This window comes from Budorcas taxicolor, chromosome 22 (genome assembly GCF_023091745.1).
Source record: "Budorcas taxicolor isolate Tak-1 chromosome 22, Takin1.1, whole genome shotgun sequence".
Lineage (NCBI taxonomy): Eukaryota > Metazoa > Chordata > Mammalia > Artiodactyla > Bovidae > Budorcas > Budorcas taxicolor.
The window spans coordinates 59,703,794-59,725,530 of NC_068931.1; the positions used below are offsets into that span (position 1 = coordinate 59,703,794).

The window sequence follows — 21,737 nt, forward strand, 5'->3', positions numbered from 1 at the left end:
TGACATGCATATCTCCATGTGCACATTGTGACTTGCTCCTGCACACACACCACGATTCGCCCAGACATGTCACATGCCACAGTACAGGGCCCGTGTCACTGCCTGGACACACCACCACAGGAGTGCCCCTGCGTCTAGATACACCAGGTGTGTGGGGACACAACCGGGCACACCAAGGGGCCGTCGCGACATGACTGGATGTTGAGCCGCTGCCTGGATTGAGGTGCACAAGGATGAGCCCCTGTCGGAAACGCCCGCCTCTCGACACACCAGGGAACGTCTCGACACCGCGCCCATGCAGACGCGCAGCTGTGAAAGCCTTGGTGTCGCAACCCATTCCTCCTATCGTGACAGAAGGAGCCGTCCTGAGATGCATGAACGTGTTTCGAGGCCTCTCCAATCGCCGACACGTGACCACACCACGTGTGGTCCCTTCTCCTGGACCCGAGTGCCCCCTGGCCCGACCCCAGGCCAGGCAGGCCCCCCATCGGGACACAATGCGTATGGAGCCCGTGCAGCATGTCAAGACAGAAAACCACACCGCGGCCAAACCCTTTCTGCAGCGGCACGCTCACTATTGCAACCCACCACCCCGTGCTACAGCACGCCCTCTTGTGCTGTGACCCAAGGGGGCCGCGAAACAGGGAGATGCCGCGACACAAAGCGTGTCACAACACGCACGCAGAGCCACGCCGGAGACGCCCGCACACCGCGATGTGTCAGAGCGCGCCGCGCGGATTGCGAGAGCGTGGCACAACGGAGGGAGTGTCGCAAGCGCCCCCTGGGAGGTCAGCATGGATTTTCTATGTTGTGACACGCACCAATGTGATTTTTCCTTCTGGAAAAATGCGGTCTTACAGACTAGGGGATTAGGTCCAGGCAGAACCCAGCTAGGTCACCTGGCCCAGCTACGTCTGCCCTGTAAAGGCCAGCGAACTGCCCTGGGAGCCTGAATGCTGCGGGTACAGCTCACACAGAGAGGAGCTTACCAGTGCCTCTCCTCCTGGCTCAGCTGGTAAAGCATCCGCCTGCAATACGGGAGACCTGAGTTCCATCCCTAGGTTGGGAAGATTCCCCTGGAGAAGGGAAAGGCTCCCCACTCTAGTACTCTGGCCTGGAGAAGTCCATGGACTGTAACCCATGCCGTTGCAAAGAGTCAGACATGACTGAGGGATTTTCACTTTCAGTAATGGGTAAGAAAGACAGTGAACGCTTGTCCCAGAATGTCACGAGAAGTTTGCCTTGGAGTTCCTCACTGCCTCCAGCCTGTTAACAAATAGAGTGAACGGCTTTGTTAAATGATTCACCCATTGGGCAACATCTCATATAGCATGCAGAGAGGTTTCCTGGTTTGGAAATTTATATTTACCATCATAAGGTAGAGAAGGGCCGTGTAACATCTATTATATCCCAAGTCTTAATTCTACTAAGACATTTTATTCTTATTTAAATACAGTCTCAGAAAGACTTTATTATTTTTATCAAGTTTGTTTTTCACCAGCGTCTCGGGAGAAGTCCACTGGGAAGAGTGGCTTCATTGGATTGGTGGTGTTGCTGTTTAGTCCCTCAGTTGTGTCTGACTCCTTTCCCACCCCTGCCAGGCTCCTTTGTCCATGGGATTTCCCAGACAGAGATACTGGAGTGGGGTGCCGTTCCTTTTCCAGGAGGTCTTCCTGACCCAGGGAAGGAACCTGCATCTCCTGCACTGGCAAGTTAGTTCTTTACCACTGAACCACGTGGCAAGGCCTTTATCTAGACTGCAACTCCATATTCTTGATTATCTGCAGAGGTCACCTTCTTTTTCCTTAACAATTTATACCAATACCTTATATATAAATATATAAGTCCTTGGTTAAAGGGGTGATAATTACAGTTTCTGAGTCCATAGCATAGGTTTTAGAGTAATTCATAAATGTGTTCAGTTAATCTCTGAAAATTAACTAGGTCTGTGATCTTGTGTAATTTATTTAATTTCAATGAAGCTGAGTATATTTATGTGCAAAATGTGTCTAAAAGTGTCAGAGTTTTTTTAGGGTGAAATTAGATTAACATAGTAGACAGGCAGACGCTTTAACCTCTGCACCACCAGGGAAGCCCCAGTAAATATTTAAATGGGATTAACTAATCTTTTTATTGGATTTATTAATATATGTCATAATATATTTTTAATAAAAGGGTGGATTCATTTCCCTGTATGTTCCTCGTGAAGCCAAACATCCCATGGCTTAGATCTGATACTTTGTCTTGGTGAGTTAAAGCATTTCATAACCTCTTATGCTTTTTATTAAAAAAATATTAAAAACCTACAAATTGAATTCATTTAAGATAGTATAATAGAAAGCTAGTTGAAATTATTATGCCATTTCCAAATATAAAATGCTTGTGAAAGCACAAAATTAAATCAAAGGGAAATTTTGCTTTCTACCATAATGGAATCATCGGAGCTAGGTTAGCCCTATTGTCATAATTCTATTAATATAAAATAGGGGGAAAAATGCTGGTTTTGAGCAACAGGCAAAGCAAGTCTGTGGTAGGAGAAGCTGAGTTTGGAGGATATGGAAACTGTACTGTACTTGAAATTCTCCTATAAATCCAAAATTGGTCTAAAATTTTTAAAAAAATGATTGAAAAACACAATTCTCTCTTACATACTACTTTGCAACTTGCTATTCCCATTATTTATAATACAGAGTAATTTATTATATAATGTAACCAAATTTATTGAACAACCCTTTATTGAACTTTATAGTATCTGAAATAATGTTATAATGCAATTTGTTGCACAAGCTTTTTTTTGGCCTAGTGGTTTGAAAGGATATACTTCAAAATGTCACCAGTAGTAACTGATGGATGGACAGGTGGAAGTGATTTTTTTATATGTTTATGATTTTACATCGCTTCTCAATTTTCTTTCTTTGTTTTGAAGATGTATTATTTCTATAATGAGAAGATTTTGTCTTGGTTTCCTCAAGTTTTTCCTCTTTCTTTTCTTTTCTAAAATTCGTTTATTAGATAGAGCAGTACCATTTTAAGAAATATTATATAATTATAAAAATCCAGGAGAAAAAAATCAGAACAATGTACTAGATGTATTGGGATTAAGGCAATCAAGTACAATAAGCCCATCCATTACAGTTTCTGAGTTTATTGTAGCCCATGGCATGGTTTTGCAGTCTTTTTTCAGGTAACCCTGAAGGTCCATCGGATCCTTTCAGGGGGAATGGGAGGTCAGCCCCACTTTTATAATAAAACTAGTAAGTTATTTTTCTTTTTCACTGTGTTCACATTTGCACCGGTGGTACAAAGGCAAAGAAGAAGAACATTAGTGGTTCCTCAGCACAAATTGAGTTACGCCGAGCTGGCCTCCTAGACATGAAGACTTTGCTCTCGCAGTCAACCCAAACCAACCCCAACGCACACACACAGCTTCACAAAAGCCCAAAGCAGAACCAAGGAAGCAAACAAAAGCCTAGTTTTGCTTAGGAATGTGCGGGAGGCCGAAGTGGAGACTCTTTGCTTAGCAGACGCTGGTCTTTGAATGCCACGCCGTGCTCACTCCCCTCCGCGAGTGTGCCCCGGAGACGAGACGGCCTGCTCTGCAGGTCTCCCGGCGCCTCTCTCCTCTCTCACTGGAGCAGGTTGCCTTCCCCTGCTCCAGGCGATCTGCATGGCCCAGGGATGGAACCCCTGTACCTTGCTTCTCCTGCAAGGCAAGCGGGTTCTCTACCACTTTGTTGCCTGGGAGAAATAGTCTATATAAGGCAATAGGAAATACACGTAAAGCAGCTGCTGGGCAGCGAACCACCAAGCTTGTCCTAAGGAGAAGCACCCGTTCCACTGAATGCTGAGCTGAACTGGCACCTTTTTTTCATCTAACACTGTTTTCACTTTAAAGAATGACTGACAATCTATGGTTCTTTTAGACGTGGGTATTTGGCAGACATTTTATTACCAATGAACAGAATGAGTCTGCCATTTAGAGGAAAACAATTAAAAAACATTCTCCTACATACGTTTAGGAGCCAGTCTTTCAATGTGTTAATTTTCTTATCTGGAATATTCAAAGACTGGCTCCTAAAGGTATGTAGGAGAATTTATTATTTTTTTTTTAATTTTGAGGATAAAAAAGGAACTGCTAGAAAGAAAACGCACACACAAACACACAGGCACGCATAGACACAAACTAGTTGCAAAGGAAGAAATAAGAGGCTTCTTGAACTGTGAGTTACACAAGCAACAAACACGAAGAAGCAACAGATAGTTTTCACAGGACATATTGTGACAAACATCTCTCGTGCATCAAGCTGGGTTATTATGATATTGCAGTGTGAAGACATTTTTTGTTATTCAAAGACTCAGATAATATATTACTTTTATTATTTTCACAAAAACAACGACACAGCAGCAAGCACAGCACTCAGAGACTGAATGAAGATAGAGAGAAACAAATGCAGATGTAGGCAGAGGCATAGAGGCAGACGCAGAGGCAGGTACGGACAGAGGCCCGCGGCAGCTGCTGGGGAGACGAGGAGCTGACTGCTCTCCGACAGTCCTTCTTAAAACCAATTCATACAGTGAAAACCAGAGTAAAACCAGTCAAGAAAGACAGTTCATACAGTAAAAGACAGAGAGGACAGAAAACAAGGTACCATGAAATACGAAGACAGCATAAGACAATTAAACAACAGGAATGAGACCGAATACGTTCTTTTAAAATTTAGGTGTAAGAAAATAAAACATACCTGTTAAAAGATAAATGTTATTAGTGCCATGTAACAAAATCCAGATATTTGAGTGTTTGCCAAGAAACATTCCTCAAATAAAGTGCTACAGAAAGTTACCACGAGGCATAGTTGCAGTGTAAGAGGTTAATGAGAAGAAATTGGATTTGGGATGTATGGGAACTCTTTGTACGATGCTTGTTATTTTTCTGTAAATCCAAACTTGGTCTAAAATTAAAAGTTTATTTTAAAAAATAGAACACTACTCCATAGACTGCTTTGCAACTTGCCCTCGTTTTGTATAGGTGTATGTTGCAGAAGGTTTCCCATATTAACAATGGTAGATTTACAGTAGTATTTGTAATCTTTGCAGACTAATCCATCATGTAATACAATAGCGTTTCTTTTAAAAATCCTTTGCTGAATTTTATATATCTGAAGCAGTGTTGTAATGCTCCACATTCTCCAAGCCAGGCTTCAACAGTATGTGAACCGTGAACTTCTGGATGTTCAAGCTGGATTTAGAAAAGGCAGAGGAACCAGAGATCAAGTTGCCAAAGTCCGCATCTTTTTATATATATTTTTTTCTTTTTCACTGTGGTTCCTCACAGGACACTGAATACAGTCCCTGTGCTACGCAGGAGGACCCTGTGTATGCGTTCTATGTATGATGCTTTGCATCGGCTGTTCCCAAACTCCCAGTTCTTCCCTCCTCCATCCCCCACCTTGGCAACCCCGTCTGTTCTCTATGTCTGTGAGTCTGTATTTCATAGGTATATTCATTTGTGTTGTAGTTTAGATTCCATGTACAAGTGATATCATATGGTACTTGTCTCTTTCTGACTTTCTTTGCTTAATATGATAATCTGTAGCTCCAGCCATGTTGCTCCAAATAGCATTATTCATTCTTCTCACACTAAGCTGTTTCAATATCCTATATGTAATTCATAGTTTTAAATGCTGTTATTAAATCAGAAAAATCAGAAAATCAATATCCAATTAAAAATTAGGAAAAAGTAAAATAAGTGTAAGGAAATCACATCAAAACCATGAATGCTACCTAATAGTAAAAATGCTATTCAATAAGTAAGTGAAATTGCTCGTCTTTGAAAACACCATTACAGTACACATCCTTCAGTGAGGGTAATTAAGAGAAAAAGACAGCAAGTCTGAATTCAAGTTTTAGATTAAAAAATATATTTCCCAGAATATAGAGTATCTAACATATTAATTAATATCAATGAGAATATCTTGGTGGAATTACTATCCTGCACTCTTCAAATATGGCTTCATTTACCAAATTAGAGTTAAGTAAAACAGTATCAGAGTAGACTACTTTTCCATTTTAAATGACTTTGTAAACTGGACTTATGAAGTTCTATATTTAAGTTTACACAGACCTATAAGACTCTTTTCTTTTTTTAAAATTTATTTTATTAAAGTATTGTTGATTTACAATGATGTGTTAATTTCTCTTTCACGCAAAGTCATTCAGTTACATATATGTGTCAATGCACACTTGCATGCACACACATATACATACACGTATATATTCAGTTATGTGTGAATGAATATATGTTATATACACATACTTTTTCATATTCTTTTCCATTATGGTTTATCACAGAATACTGAATATAATTCTCTGTGCTGTACAGTGGGACCTTGTTATGAGACTGTCCTTTCTATATATTTACTGTTCTAGATCTTAAAGGAAGAATGCTTCCCAATTTTTTCCATTAAAGTAATATAACACTGATTTCCAAACTGCAAAAGACATAGTTATCTGGCATCCCATTTTCTTTACACAGCCGTGAATCAAGGCTCACGTGTATCCCCAAAGTGTGCTCTCTGCAGACCAGCTCGAGGGCAAGCCAGTTCGTAAACTTCTGTCATCCGGTGGGTTGTGACCACACTTTTTCCAATGACGTGTAATTCCTAACATCGGAAGGAGGGTCTCCTTTCAAGATTTCCCCTTCTAGAGTGTGTGCCCTTAGTCCCTGCATGCTGTACAGAATTCTCTTACATTTAATAGTTACTCTTAAAGTGTTAATTGCTCAGTCATATCCGACTCTTGGCGACCCCATGGACTGCAGTCCACCAGGTCCCCTGTCCATGGAATTCTTCAGGCAACAATGTTGGTGTGGGTAGCTGTTCCCTTCTCCAGGAGATCTTCCTGACCCAGGGATTGAACCCAGGTCTCCTGCACTGCCGACAGATTCTTTACCATCTGAGCCACCAAGGAAGCCCCACTCTTAAATCACGGTTTAATAATTCTTTATATTTAACTTCTCAGTAATATTAAATCACTACATGGCTTCACGGAAGAACTGTACAAAAAAGATCTTCACGACCCAGATAGTCATGATGATGTGATCACTAATCTAGAACCAGACATCTTGGAATGTGAAGTCAAGTGGGCCTTAGAAAGCATCACTACGAACAAAGCTACTGGAGGTGATGAAATTCCAATTGAGCTGTTTCAAATCCTGAAAGATGATGCTGTGAAAGTGCTGCCCTCAATATGCCAGCAAATTTGGAAAACTCAGCAGTGGCCACAGGACTGGAAAAGGTCAGTTTTCATTCCAATTCCAAAGAAAGGCAATGCCAAAGAATGCTCAAACTACCGCACAATTGCACTCATCTCACATGCTAGTAAAGTAATGCTCAAAATTCTCCAAGCCAGGCTTCAGCAATACATGAACTGTGAACTCCCTGGAGTTCAAGCTGGTTTTAGAAAAGGCAGAGGAACCAGGGATCAAATTGCCACCATCTGCTGGATCATGGAAAAAGCAAGAGAGTTCCAGAAAAACATCTATTTCTGCTTTATTGACTATGCCAAAGCCTTTGACTGTGTGAATCACAAGAAACTGGAAAATTCTGAAAGAGATGGGAATACCAGACCACCTCACCTGCCTCTTGAGAAACCTATGTGCAGGTCAGGAAGCAACAGTTAGAACTGGACATGGAACAACAGACTGGTTCCAAATAGGAAAAGGAGTATGTCAAGCTGTATATTGTCACCCTGCTTATTTAACTTCTATGCAGAGTACGTCATGAGAAACGCTGGGCTGGAAGAAATACAAGCTGGAATCAAGATTGCCAGGAGAAATATCAATAACCTCAGAAATGCAGATGACACCACCCTTATGGCAGAAAGTGAAGAGGAACTAAAAAGCCTCTTGATGAAAGTGAAAGAGGAGAGTGAAAAAGTTGGCTTAAAGCTCAACATTCAGAAAACGAAGATCATGGCATCCAGTCCCATCACTTCATGGGAAATAGATGGGGAAACAGTGGAAACAGTGTCAGACTTTATTTTTTGGGGCTCCAGAATCACTGCAGATGGTGACTGCAACCATGAAATTAAAAGACGCTTACTCCTTGGAAGAAAAGTTGTGATCAACCTAGATAACATATTCAAAAGCAGAGGCATTACTTTGCCGACTAAGGTCCGTCTAGTCAAGGCTATGGTTTTTCCTGTGGTCATGTATGGATGTGAGAGTTGGACTGTGAAGAAGACTGAGCACCGAAGAATTGATGCGTTTGAACTGTGGTGTTGGAGAAGACTCTTGAGAGTCTCTTGGACTGCAAGGAGATCCAACCAGTCCAATCTGAAGGAGATCAACCCTGGGATTTCTTTGGAAGGAATGATGCTAAAGCTGAGACTCCAGTACTTTGGCCACCTCATGTGAAGAGTTGACTCATTGGAAAAGACTCTGATGCTGGGAGGGATTGGGGGCAGGAGGAGAAGGGGACGACCGAGGATGAGATGGCTGGATGGCATCACTGACTCGATGGACGTGAGTCTGAGTGAACTCCGGGAGCTGATGATGGACAGGGAGGCCTGGCGTGCTGCGATTCATGGGGTTGCAAAGAGTCGGACACGACTGAGCGACTGAACTGAACTGAACTGACGTGCCTTCTGTCTCCTGATTGGACCCAGACTGATACTAGCTTCCTTGGTTTTGATATATCATTCAATGGACCCTGTGAAAATGAGTGGGCAGCATTGCTTCCACCACAGGCTTTTTCTTAAAAGACAGCTTTATTGAGGTTATAACAGACATACGAATATCATATATGTTTAAGCTGTGTGACTTGATGTTTTGATATGTATACATTGTTAAATGATCACCACATCAGGCTAATTATTACATCCATCACCTCTATATAGTTACCATTTCCTTTTCATGTGTGATTGAAAATTTAATTTCATAGATACCCTGTTAGCAAATTTAAAGTATGCAATATAGTATTAATGATAGATACCAGGCCACCAGGCTGTATATAAGATCTCAAGAACTCACCTTCCGTAACTAACCTTTTGCCCTTTGAACAGTGTCACCCTTTCCTGCGAGTCTTTGGGAACCACTATTCTACTCTCTGCTTGTATGAATTTGTCTACCCCAGTGCCCCCTTGGGCTTCCCAGGTGGCTTAGTGGCAAAGAATAGGTCTACCAATGCAAGAAGTGCAGGAGGCCCAGATTCCATCCCTGGGTCACGAAGGCCCCTTGGAGAAGGAAATGGCAACCCACTCTATTATTCCTACCTGAAAAATTCCATGGATGGAGGAGCCTGGCAGGGTACAGTCTATAGAGTCATGAAGAGTCTGACGTGCCTGAAGCGACTAGGCATGCAGTCCCCGCTTGTCTGAGGCCACTCTGTCTGCAGTTTCAGTGACTCTCAATGAACCGTGATGTGATGATATTAAATGGAAGATTCCAGGAACAAATGATTCCTAAGTTTTGTATTGCACCCCATTATGAGTAGTGTGATGAAATCTTGCGCTGACCAGCTCCATCTCTTGGTGTGAATCTCCCCTTTGTCTGAAGTCTCCAGGCTCTTAAATGCTTGTTATCAGATTGACTGTCAATGTATCAGTTTTTTTGTACAAGTAACCCTTATTTTACTTAATATTGGCCCCTAAAAGCAAGAGTAGTGATGCTGGCAAGTTGGATATTGTCTTATTTTACCTAATTTATAAATGAAACTTTATCATAAGTAAGGACTTCCCTGGTGGCTCAGACAGTAAAGCGTCTGCCTACAATGCGGGAGACCTGGGTTCAATCCCTGGGTTGGGAAGATCTCCTGGAGAAGGAAATGGCAACCCACTCCAGTATTCTTGCCTGGAAAATCCCATGGATGGAGGAGCCTGGTGGGCTACACAGTTCATGGGGTCGCAAAGAGTCAGGCACGACTGAGCGACACTCACTCACTCGTGCACGTATAAAGAAAAACACAACACACGTAGGGTTCGGTATTATCTATGGTTTCAGATATACAGTGGGGGTCTTGGAAGGAATTTTCTGTGGTTAAGGGGAGACTACTCTATTTTAGATTCCGTATCTAAAATGAGACCATGCAGTATTTGTCTCTTTAAAGTTAGCTACAAAAAGGGACTATAATTTATCACAAAATATGTCTTGAATTAATTGACTCTTGAGATTGCCTCTCTTCTAACTTCCAAATTTCAATCCGTTTCAATTTCATACTGTTCTCAGTTGGCAGGAATCTCAAAGTTAACTTCTCAGTATTTCCAGCCCAAGTGTGTTCAAGGTCCCTGGCAGAAGGTGGGGCTATAGTGGAGGGTCTTATGGACACAGGGCTTCTACTATTACATCAGTGTCTTCATAACCTATATGATATTTCAGAACTGATTGAATATAAGCCCTGATGATCACCAATATTATCCCTGTAGGGAAATGCATGAATTTGGAACTAGCAGCAGGAAAGCCACTGAAGCTTACATTTGTTTAAATAAACCTCAAATATACGAGATTGGGTTTCAGGCATGAGCTGGGGATCCTGTAGTCCATCGGGCTGCAAAGAGTCAGACACGGCTGAGTGACAAGAAAGCCTAATGAGCAGTAAATGGAGGAAGAGAAAATATCTGTCCAGATGAATGAAATCTTTTCTCATTCCTATCTTAAGATTATAAGCTATATTTATATTTTCTAAACTTTAGTCTTTATAAGGAGAAGCCAACAAATGTTTTTCAGTAGAAGAATTGAACTATCTCACAAGAACAGAGGAAATCCTGATCTATACAAACATGCTTTTTTGATTTATCCTTCTGGAATCCAAAAACATCAAGTGCTTAACATGTCGAATCCAGGAAACTAAAAGAAGAAAATCTCTGTTGTTTAGTAGAAAAAAAAATCAGTGCTTATAAGAGAAAAGTGGTTGGTGATTTGCTACCATGAAATCAGAAATTTCTTTGTTCAAAGATGGAAGGTAGAAAATAATTGATTGTATCATCAATAATAAGACTCACAATTTTCCATTTTATTATCTTCAGACTACTGAGAGTCAGAAAGTTGATTCATAGGACGAAGCCCATAAATGACACAAATGTCTCTAACAAAGGAAAACACCAGTCTCCCCTTCTTCAAAATTCAGTATCACCCTTTGATTGAACTGAACATTCTTGTAAGTGAATAGAAAATAAGCAAAGTGATTCTATTCTTGAGGTTTCTACTATGTCCTTCAATTGAAATCAACTAAAGGCCAGTTTATCACTGACATAAAGCAACCAAGAAACCATGCAACCGGAAATAAAGAGCACATTTCCAATAATGTTATCTATCACACACATTGTTTCAGAAATCAAGATTCTTACTAGAAGACAGAAATGTCGGCAGGCGGTCAGCATGGGCATGTTCTGGGGATAGAAGAGTACCCTCATGCTCTGCACTATTAACTCACATACCCCATTTCTTGGAACCGCGTAAATGCTATGTATTTACCGCCTTTGAAGGTGGTTTTGCAAGTTGTCATCACGTGATGTTCCCTGAGATTCAGTCTTAACATCATCAGTTTCACCACATTAGAGTGATAAAATCGTTTCTGCTACATCTCATCCTATTGCTTTGCCCAGGTGCATTCCCCGAGGGTGACTTGGCTTATTTATGAATTTATCTACTCATAGAAACCATCAGCCATTGAGATAAAATGATTAGTCTTAGCACAGTCCTACTCACTCACTTCATGGAGTTTTAGGTCCTGTAAACATCAAACTGTTTCCCTTATATATATATACTTGTGACGTTTAGAGAGGCAAAGCATTTTTATTATCACTGACCCTCCCAAAGAGTTACCAATTTCTTTAAGCTTTGGCAGGTGTACCTCCCGTAAAGGGAAACGTCCCAGGCATTCACAATCGCTTAGAAGAAAGAGTGTGTGACTTCATGCACGTGAGAACCCTGAGCATGCACTCATGAAGACAACTGTTTCTTTTTCAAGACATCACTGCTGCACAAAGAACACTAGAAATGTGCTCTCCTTTAACAGTGTGCACATTACAATGCTTTGAAATTAAGTAAAGCCTGATTTTAATCCAAGCTCCACGTCTTACTTACACGAATAGGTTCATCTTTGAGCCTCATCTTCAAAGTGAAGAAAAACGGCCCCACTGTTACAGGGCTGTTTTGAAGCCCTGTAAACGAGAAGCCTAGGGCGTGTGAATGGATTCATGTCTCAATGGACATGAGTTTGAGCAAGCTCTGGGAGATGGTGAGGGACAGGGAGGGCTGGCATGCTGCAGTCCCCGGGGTCACAGAGAGTCAGACACGCCTGGGTGAATGAGCAGCAGCAACAGGGGCATGTGAAAGATACATTCCTGCAAGTAGTGATGGGAGATTAGACACAGTGTCCGTGCATCAGTAATATCACTACAAAAATGTATCCACATTATCCCTGAGGCAATGAACGTAAGCAGTTGCCACAGGCCATTTCTCCTGTTCTATACCCAACTGATGTGCAAAGACTTAGCGTATAATGATAGTTACTGTAACTAGGGAGAACAAAGGTAGGAAACTGAACTCCTGCTCTGTGCCAGGCATTTTTCAAGGCTTATTCTGTTAAAAGTACAGTTATAATGAACTTCCATGACTTTTTTAGAGAAACCATTTCCTGTCGAGAGAACTCCAGCTCTTCACGAGGAAACTGTTGTTGTTTGATCACGTAGTCGTGTCCAACTCTTTTGTGACCCCATGGACTGTGGCCTGCCGCATTCCTCTGTCCATGGGATTGCCCAGGCAAGAATACTGGAGTGGGTTGCCATTTCCTTCTCCAGAGGACCTTCCCAACCCAAGGAGCAAACCCACACCTTCTGCATTGACAGGCGGATTCATCACCACTGAGCCCCCGGGGGCGCTCATGACGAAGAAGTGCCTTTTATTTCTCTGCAGACTTTAGCTCTCTCCTTCACCTGGTGTATGCCCAGGAAGATCCTGCAAGAGTTCCCAGACGGGGCAAGACTTCAGGCTTTGCGTTTCTTTCCTCTAGAGAACCATACAGAGAGGACTGAGGCACGATGTGAACGAGCGTGATAATGTCTGGGGTGTGCGTAACCGTGCGGTGAAGCTTGGTAGCACTCACGTGACATTCCTCTTTCCTAAGATTTGCGGGATCTTTTCATTGTCCCTCTATCTTCTTGCCCTTGAATATCACACTTATAGGCATATATTCAAATATAAGGATGATTTTGTTTCAATTGAGTAGAATGGAAGAAAAAATAAATCCTCACACACTGTCCATTTGAGTCATAGAAGAGTATTCAAATTTGCACTTTTCTTTACTGGATTGTGTTTCTTGGCTTCTCATAAAAAAAGAGTTCTAAGATATAAGGTGACGATCTCATGTTACATTGTACGATTTTTACTATTAACTAATATAACTATTTGCTAATAACTAATTGTTATTAGTTATTATATTGTAACTATAATATAATACATTTTCCAGGACTTGAAAAGGTCAGTTTTCATTCCAATCTCAAAGACAGGCAATGCCAAAGAATGCTCAAACTGCCGCACAATTGCACTCATCTCACACGCTAGTAAAGTAATGCTCAAAATTCTCCAAGCCAGGCTTCAGCAATACTTCCATATGTTCAAGCTGGTTTTAGAAAAGACAGAGGAACCAGAGATCAAATTGCCAACATCCTCTGGATCATGGAAAAAGCAAGAGAGTTACAAAAAAACATCTATTTCTGCTTTATTGATTATGCCAAAGCCTTTGACTGTGTGGATCACAAGAAACTGTGGAAAATTCTGAAAGAGATGGGAATACCAGAGCACTTGACCTGCCTCTTGAGAAACCTATATGCAGGTCAGGAAGCAACAGTTAGAACTGGACATGGAACAACAGACTGGTTCCAAATAGGAAAAGGAGTCCGTCAAGGCTGTATATTGTCACCCTGCTTATTTAACTTCTATGCAGAGTCCATCATGAGAAACGCTGGGCTGGAAGAAGCACAAGCTGGAATCAAGATTGCCGGGAGAAATATCAAGAACCTCAGATATGCAGATGACACCACCCTTATGGCAGAAAGTGAACAAGAACTCAAGAGCCTCTTGATGAAAGTGAAAGAGGAGAGTAAAAATGTTGGCTTAAAGCTCAACATTCAGAAAACGAAGATCATGGCATTTGGTCCCATCACTTCATGGCAAATAGATGGGGAAACAGTAGAAACAATGGCTGACTTTATTTTTTTGGGCTCCAAAATCACTGCAGATGGTGACTGCAGCCATGAAATTAAAAGACACTTACTCTTTGGAAGGAAAATTATGACCAACCTAGATAGCATACTCAAAAGCAGAGACATTACTTTGCCAACAAAAGTCCGTCTAGTCGAGGCTACGGTTTTTCCAGTAGTCATGTATGGATATGAGAGTTGGACTATAAAGAAAGCTGAGCACTGAAGAATTGATGCTTATGAACTGTGGTGTTTGAGAAGACTCTTGAGAGTCCCTTGGACTGCAAGGAGATCCAACCAGTCTATCCTAAAGGAGATTAGTCCTGGGTGTTCATTGGAAGGACTGATGTTGAAGCTGAAACTCCAATACTTTGGCCACCTGATGCGGAGAGCTGACTCATTTGAAAAGACCCTGATGCTGGGAAAGATTGAAGGCAGGAGAAGGGGATGACAGAGGATGCAATGGTTGGATGGCATTACCAACTTGATGGACATGGGTTTGGGTGGACTCTGGGAATTGGTGATGGACAGGGAGGCCTGGTGTGCTGTGGTGCATGGGGTTGCAAAGAGTCGGACACGAATGAGTGACAGAACTGAATAACTAATTGCTATTTATTAATAATAAATATTGCTATTTAAAGAATCAATGATTTAGTTTTTTGTTACTGTTGCTGATATTCACTAGAATGTGAGATAATAAATATCAATGTCTCCAGCAAAACATAAGACAGCGCCAAAATGGATCCTTTCCATTATAAATAATAAAATGTTGAATAAAATATAAGAACACTTAAAATATACAGATGAGGTGTAAAGAAAAAAATTTTGAGTACTAGAAATAGACAAGACCCTCTATGCCAAGTCAAGAGACTAAAACTGACGATTTTGAAAACTCCAAAAATGGGAAGAGGGGACAACAAGACCAGATGTAAAGCCTAGAAATTTGGAGCAGAGGTTCTGGCTCCACATGGAGCCTTGGACTTTTAATTAAGTCTTATAAATAGATTTAAAAATTCTCAATAATACCACAAGACTAGGACCTTGAGGTGTTCTCTCTTCAGTGAAAACGAAACAGGAAAAAATCTTTTAACCAACCTTGAAAAGTAGAAAGAAGCTTGTAATTTGCCCCAGGTATAGGCTGGCCTATTGGGGTGGAGTATGCCTTTTAAAATTGAAAACAAAAAATGTGACCCATGCGTGATGTTCAAATTAACTATCAAATGCTACAGCATATTTAATCATTAGAATAAAGAAGAGAAACACACGATCATCTCAAAAGCTGCAGAAAAAAGCATTTGTGAAAGACAAGCACCTTTCATAGTAAAAACAGTCAGCACGCTAGGCTTAGAAGAGAACTTCGTCAAACTGATGAGTGCCATAAATGAAGAAAAACCCACAAAAAGTATAGCTAGCATCGTACTTACACATAAAAGACCGGATGTTTTCCACCAAATCAGGGGTAAGACGAGGGTGCTCCCTGTCCTACCTCTACTCAACAAGATACTGTAAGGGTGCAGTCAGTACAAGAAAAAACAAAGGCATGTGGACTGGAAAGAACAAAGATTTTCTCTACTTGCAGATGACATGCCATGATTTTGGAGCTAGAAAATACAAGTGAATCTACCCCCACAAGTCTGTTAGAATTAATGAGAGAATTAAGCAGAGCAGCATGACATGAGATCCACATGAAGAAAATCAATTGCATTTCTATAAAATAGCAATCAGAAATCCAAAAATAAAATTTAGGAAATGATTAAATTTACAATGCTATTAAAAGGAATCACATATCAATACTTGAAAATAAATTTAACAGAGTGAACGCAAGATTTTACATTGAAAATTGCAAACCCTTGTTGAAAGACATTAAAATAGGTCTAAATAAATGAAAAGATATTGTGTGTTCATGGATTGAAAGACCTAATATTGTTAATAAGGCAAATCAAATCCCTATAAAAATGCCAGTTTTTTTTTGTTGTTGTTGTTGTTGTGAAAATTAACATTCAGATCCTAAAAATTCACATGAAAAGGCTGGGAACATAAATTAGAGCATAAACAATCTTGGAAAAGAATGCAGAGGGAAGCCCCACATAAACAAGGATGAAGGCTAGAAAATAGTTTTGAATATATATGGGAATTTTTTAATGTAATAGAGATAGCAGTATAAAAAACAATGGAAAAGTGAAAATGTTAGGGGAAGCACACTGATTGAAGCCGCCTGCCCTGGCCAGGCACCACAGTAACCATCTGCATGAGTTGTTTTATGACAGGAGGTCTGGGTGAGGAACACGGAACTAATAAGCCTCCACCACACGGAAGAGTTCAGGAAAGGTTAAAAGGAGACACCACCTCCCAGAATCCTTCACTCTGGCATCCATCTTGGCTGAACAAGGCGTGCACCACCAGGAAGGACTCTGAGTCAGAATGATTGGCTAAAGACAACCCAGAAACTAATCCCATCACCATAAAACCCGAGACTGTGAGCCATGTGGCAGAGCTGATCTCCTGGGTTCTCTTCCCCAACTTCTCTCCACCCGGGTGCCCTTTCCTAATAAAATCTCTTGCTTGGTCAGTACATGTGTCTCCTCGGACAGTTCATTTCTGAGTGTTAGACAAGAGCCCAGTTTTGGGTTCTGGAAGGGGTCCCCCTTCCTTCAGCAAAAAGATGGATTGCTTTATAAGAGTGATGTTTGCCATTCAGCTATATATATGTTTAAAAGCTTAGATTCCTGCTCATAGCATAGAGAACACTGAAAATCTGAAAGTAAACAGTGAAAGTTTAAAACTTAGAAAAGTACAGATAAACTAGCAAGAGAAAGTAAGTCGATTATGGAATCAATAAAAAACACAGGCGTTCACTGAAGGGGAGCCCCAAGAGCCAATAGACAGATGAGAAACACCCAATCTTACGGCTTACTAGGGAAATGGAAGACATGACAGCAGGAAAATACCGTTTTCACATAATCGGCACACCTTAAAACTCTGATAATGTCAAGTCTCAGCTAGAACATGGTGAAACAAAGCCTCTCCCACTGGGCTTGTAGGAATATAAATGTTTGCACTGTTTAGAGGAGGAACTGGCAATTTCTAGTAAAGCTGAGCTCTGCCTGTGTTTTGATCCTGCCATTCTACTTACAGAATTAAAATCTATTTAAAAGACCTGAACACGTGTGCAGGTGAGCATATTAATATAATCATTCTAGCCTTATTTGGAAAAGCAAAAACAAATGAAAAAATAAATGTTTACCAATATATACAAGGAACACCTTACTATGGTGCTTTTATACAGTAGAAAGAAATTTAATTAGTTCCATTCAGAATTGATAAATCTTAAAACCTAACATTGGGGTTACAAAAGGAAGGTAAATCATATTATGGTGTAAATTTTAGAAATACACAGAGGAATTGTGTTTGTTATTTATAGATAGTGAATATGTTACGACGTTATAAATCATAAAGAGAAGGGTGTGCGTGGTTTACTCACGAGAGGACAGGTTGATGGTGAGATAGACATTTTTAATCCTTTTTGTAACACTTTATATAAATTGTATTTTTATATATTCAAAAATCTGTATATAATAGAGTATATTATTGTTCACATATACACATTTTATAGTAAATGTGTATATATAAAATCCCTAAGTAAATACAGTAAAGCAATTTTAAAATCTGGGTAGTCTGGGAGTTGGTGATGGACAGGGAGGCCTGGTGTGCTGTGATTCACGGGGTCGCAAAGAGCCGGGCACGACTGAGCGGCTGAACTGAACTGAGTGAGTACATTGCTTCATTGTTCTCTGTACTTTTATTATGTTTGAAACCTTTCATAATTAAAAAAATATATATGAAAGACTTCTTTTGGAAGTAAATCACTTGCTTCTGGTTCTATCAAGAACTGAGTAAGCATACGGCATGTTTTAGTTTAGCATATATATGTAATAAAAGGCAGAGCTTCTTTTCTCCCAGCTCTGAGGAAGCAGTTAGAAACCAAACTGAGTAATAATATGTTCTTACCATCTTAAGTTGCTTCTAAAATACTGAAAACCAAATATCTTTAAAATGGCCATGTCTAAAATAATATTCACCTTTTCTTTCATATGTGTAAGATTTAATTTGGATTTACCCCTCTACTAAATCGGTGGTCCTGGGTTTATGAAGTAAAGATTATGAATTTATGCTTTGTATATACGAGAAGAAATGTAAGCATTCTAGGGAAACAAATGTGGGCCTATAAATCACTGCTATTACAGAAAGAATACTATTCATTAGTAACTCAGTGGTCAGTACACTAATACCAATTTTTTTTTAAAGATAATATCCTTAATGCTTAGAATGGTAAATAGCACTTAGTAATCAATTAGTTATTAATTTTTTATCAAGTAAGTGAGAGAATGAGTGAGTGGAAACATTATCACCTTCAGAATGATCTTAATGAAGGTATTGATCTCTATGAAGTTAATGAGGTTATCTAACTTACCCAAATTCACACCATAAATCACTGCTTCTTTCACAGTGTCCCTTGAGCCATCCTCCAAGAGAGGAATAAGGATTCCCCTCCTACAGAACAGGGTTCCTGTGGATATATTAGCAGTAAAATCTCTGATCGGGCTGTTTTTATAGCAGGTAGACATACTGTGACCTCCAGAAGTGGGTTCTCCTGCCTCTTTCCTACAAATTAGCGGTGGGAGAATCGGAAGATTTCCTCTTTGGAGAGAAAGCCTGCCCTCATCTCTGTATTCTGTTCTTCTTCTCAGTTAAGAGAAAACTAAACTCAAAATTCAATCGCTTCTATCTTCCATCATTTCATAGAAATATATCTCCCTGAGGACCTCTGTGTATGCACATAGTGGGTAATTGAGGCTGTATGATGATGGACCAATAACTTCTCTTTCTCTCATATGTGAAATTATCCTGCTAAACGTCATTCAGTTTGTTAATGCAAGTTTCAGGCCTGTGTATTTTAGTAGTAATCTTTCTATTCTCAAGCTTTTAAACAGAAAATTTTATATTTACCTTGGTCAAGAAGCAATGTAGTTCAGTCTGTAAAGAATCCGCCTGCCAATGCAGGAGACCAGGGTTCGATTCCTGGGTCGGGAAAATCCCCTGAAGAAGGAAAAATCTACCCACTCCTGTCTTCTTGCCTGGAGAATCCTATGGACAGAGGAGCCTGGCAGGCTACAATCTATGGGTCGCAAGAGTCAAACACGACTGAGCGACTCAGCACACACACATATGTTTACCTTGTCTAGGGAGGACCAGCCCAAGTGACACGGCAGGGTGAGATAAAGGCTTCTCACCTGCTGGGGGAGAGAGGAGAATGTGATCACGGGTGGGGGAAAGGGGGCTGAAGATGGAAGCTGCGCAAATGGTTCCACTTCTCCAAGTAGGCCCTTGCTGGGCCTTTGGTTGGAGGCCTCTCACCTATGACCAAGAAGGACAGGTGGATGGCTTTGGTTCTGGGGTCTCTAGACTGGGGCTTCATGACCATGGGTCTCGAGAGTCTAGCAAGGGGATAACACATGCTCACAAGCGACTGTGATATGAGGTGTGATATGGCAGGATACAGAATGTCCCTGTGGGGAGAGGAAGAAAATGATTAGATTTCCTTTCAGGAGAGAATGTGTGGGTCACAGGTACCAAAAGACTTGGAGATTAAGGTGAAATTTCTCATGACTGCTAACAGTTTGGCAGCATTTTTGATGGAAGGAGAAGAAATGGGATAAAAAATGCACTTATCTCAATCAAAAGAGGCAATTAAATATATATGGCCTGCATCAAAAAATGAGTGCTATGAACAAACTGAGGATTATTGAGTGTGGATAAAGAAATACTTTCTCTTATTATGGAAATCCTGGATAATCACATCTAAAGCATACTTTTTCTGTAAATGTGATCTCTCTAAGCCAACACATATGTTCCCCAGAACTGAAAAACGTGTACCACTTGACCCATTATAAATTTCTCCACTTCATTTTAAGTAATTTTATTAATAATTTTGCTATATTTGTAAAACAAATTCCTGTATGAATAATTCAGCAATATGATTTTCTTAATGCACTGAGAAAGGGAAAAGCTCAGGTTGGACTATCAATAGTTAAAAGATACTTTTGTCTCTTAATACACTGTGAGAGGGGGAAGCAGCATGTAGTAGAAGCTATTAAATGGTTTTAAAAAGTAGTTTTGGTAAACAAAGTGAGGGAAGTGGACCTTGCCGAGCTAACTGCTTGAATTCCATCCTGCACAGGCTTCCCACATCTGATTGCAAGTCCAAGAGTGCCATCTACTTCCCATTTTCTGTACAAAATTCCAGCATTTGGCAAACAACACAGAATGATCAAGAAAACAAAACTCTGACCTCAGATTTATGATTTACATCTGCAAAATAAAATAGGTATAGCAAGAAAAATTTAGTCATATAATCTTTCATATAAAATACATAACTCTCAATGTTTTCTATTTCTAAATCAGCAATATCTTTTGCTCTTTTAAGAAGATAGGTGTCTGGTACAGGTTGCTGGAAAAAATTAAATCTTGCATATTATGACAGTTTTAAAGCCATATCTGAATTTTAAGTAATTTTGGAATTTCTTTTTTTTTGTTTTTAATGTGATCTCTAAAGGTTGTCACTGCTTGGAATTAGATTTCCGGAAAACTTGCTCCTGTACTATGTTTATCTTTGAGATCAAATAACTCTTCAGTTGCCAGCTGTTAATTGTCATTAGTCATCTTTACTTGATAGCTTCATATGTTTAGAGACAGCACCCTTTTCTAGATGATTTCTCCTAATAAAAGTAACACAGCAATTTCTTTTGAGGGACTCCACTTTTGTTAATCAGTGTTCTTATTCAATCTGATGGTTAAGGGTACGGACATGTGAGGAAGCGGTTTGTTGAGCAGGGCTGACTCAGTTACCTCTGAGCTTGGTACATGGTCACTGTGGCCTAATTAATATGAATCAACAGTTTTCATTAGATGGAATATTTTAGTTTGTCATTAAAGGTATTATTTCACAGGTAAACATTTTGAGTCCCGACGAAGAAGTTCAGGACTGTCAATGTTTTTAAGGAAAAAACAATAATTGATTTCTTCCAGATCATGATTAGCTAATTAATAAATAACACTGGGAGGAGGGCACAGCAACCCACGCCAATCTTCTTGCCTGGAGAATTCCCATGGACAGAGGAGCCTGGTGGGCAACAGTCCAAAGTGAAGTCACTTGGTCGTATCCAACTCTTTGCGACCCCATGGACTGTAGCCTACCAGGCTTCTCCGTCCACGGGATTTCCCAGGCAAGAGTACTGGAGTGGGGTGCCATTTCCTTCTGGGTCACAAAGAGTCAGACAGACTGAGCAACTAAGCACAGCACAGCATATACCACTGGGCTTCCCTGGTGGCTCAGCGGTGAAGAGTCTGCCTGCAGTACAGGAGGCGTGGGTTCAGTCCCTGGGTTGGCGAGATCCCCTGGAGGGGGAAATGGCAACCCACTCCAGTGCTCTTGCCTGGGAAATCCTAAGGACAGAAAATCCTGGCGAGCTACAGTCCATAGG

The 21,737-nt window shown here is 40.5% G+C and overlaps 1 protein-coding gene across 1 annotated transcript in view; it reads left to right on the forward strand.

The window, feature by feature from the left end:
• The first annotated feature begins 648 nt into the window (after positions 1-648).
• The window catches only part of LOC128067378 (glutamate decarboxylase 1-like), a 70,520-nt gene continuing 49,431 nt past the window's right edge, over positions 649-21,737 (forward strand). The window contains exon 1 of the mRNA XM_052660385.1: positions 649-788. Within this exon, the coding sequence (XP_052516345.1) occupies positions 649-788 (140 nt within the window). The remainder of the gene's footprint in view (positions 789-21,737) is intronic.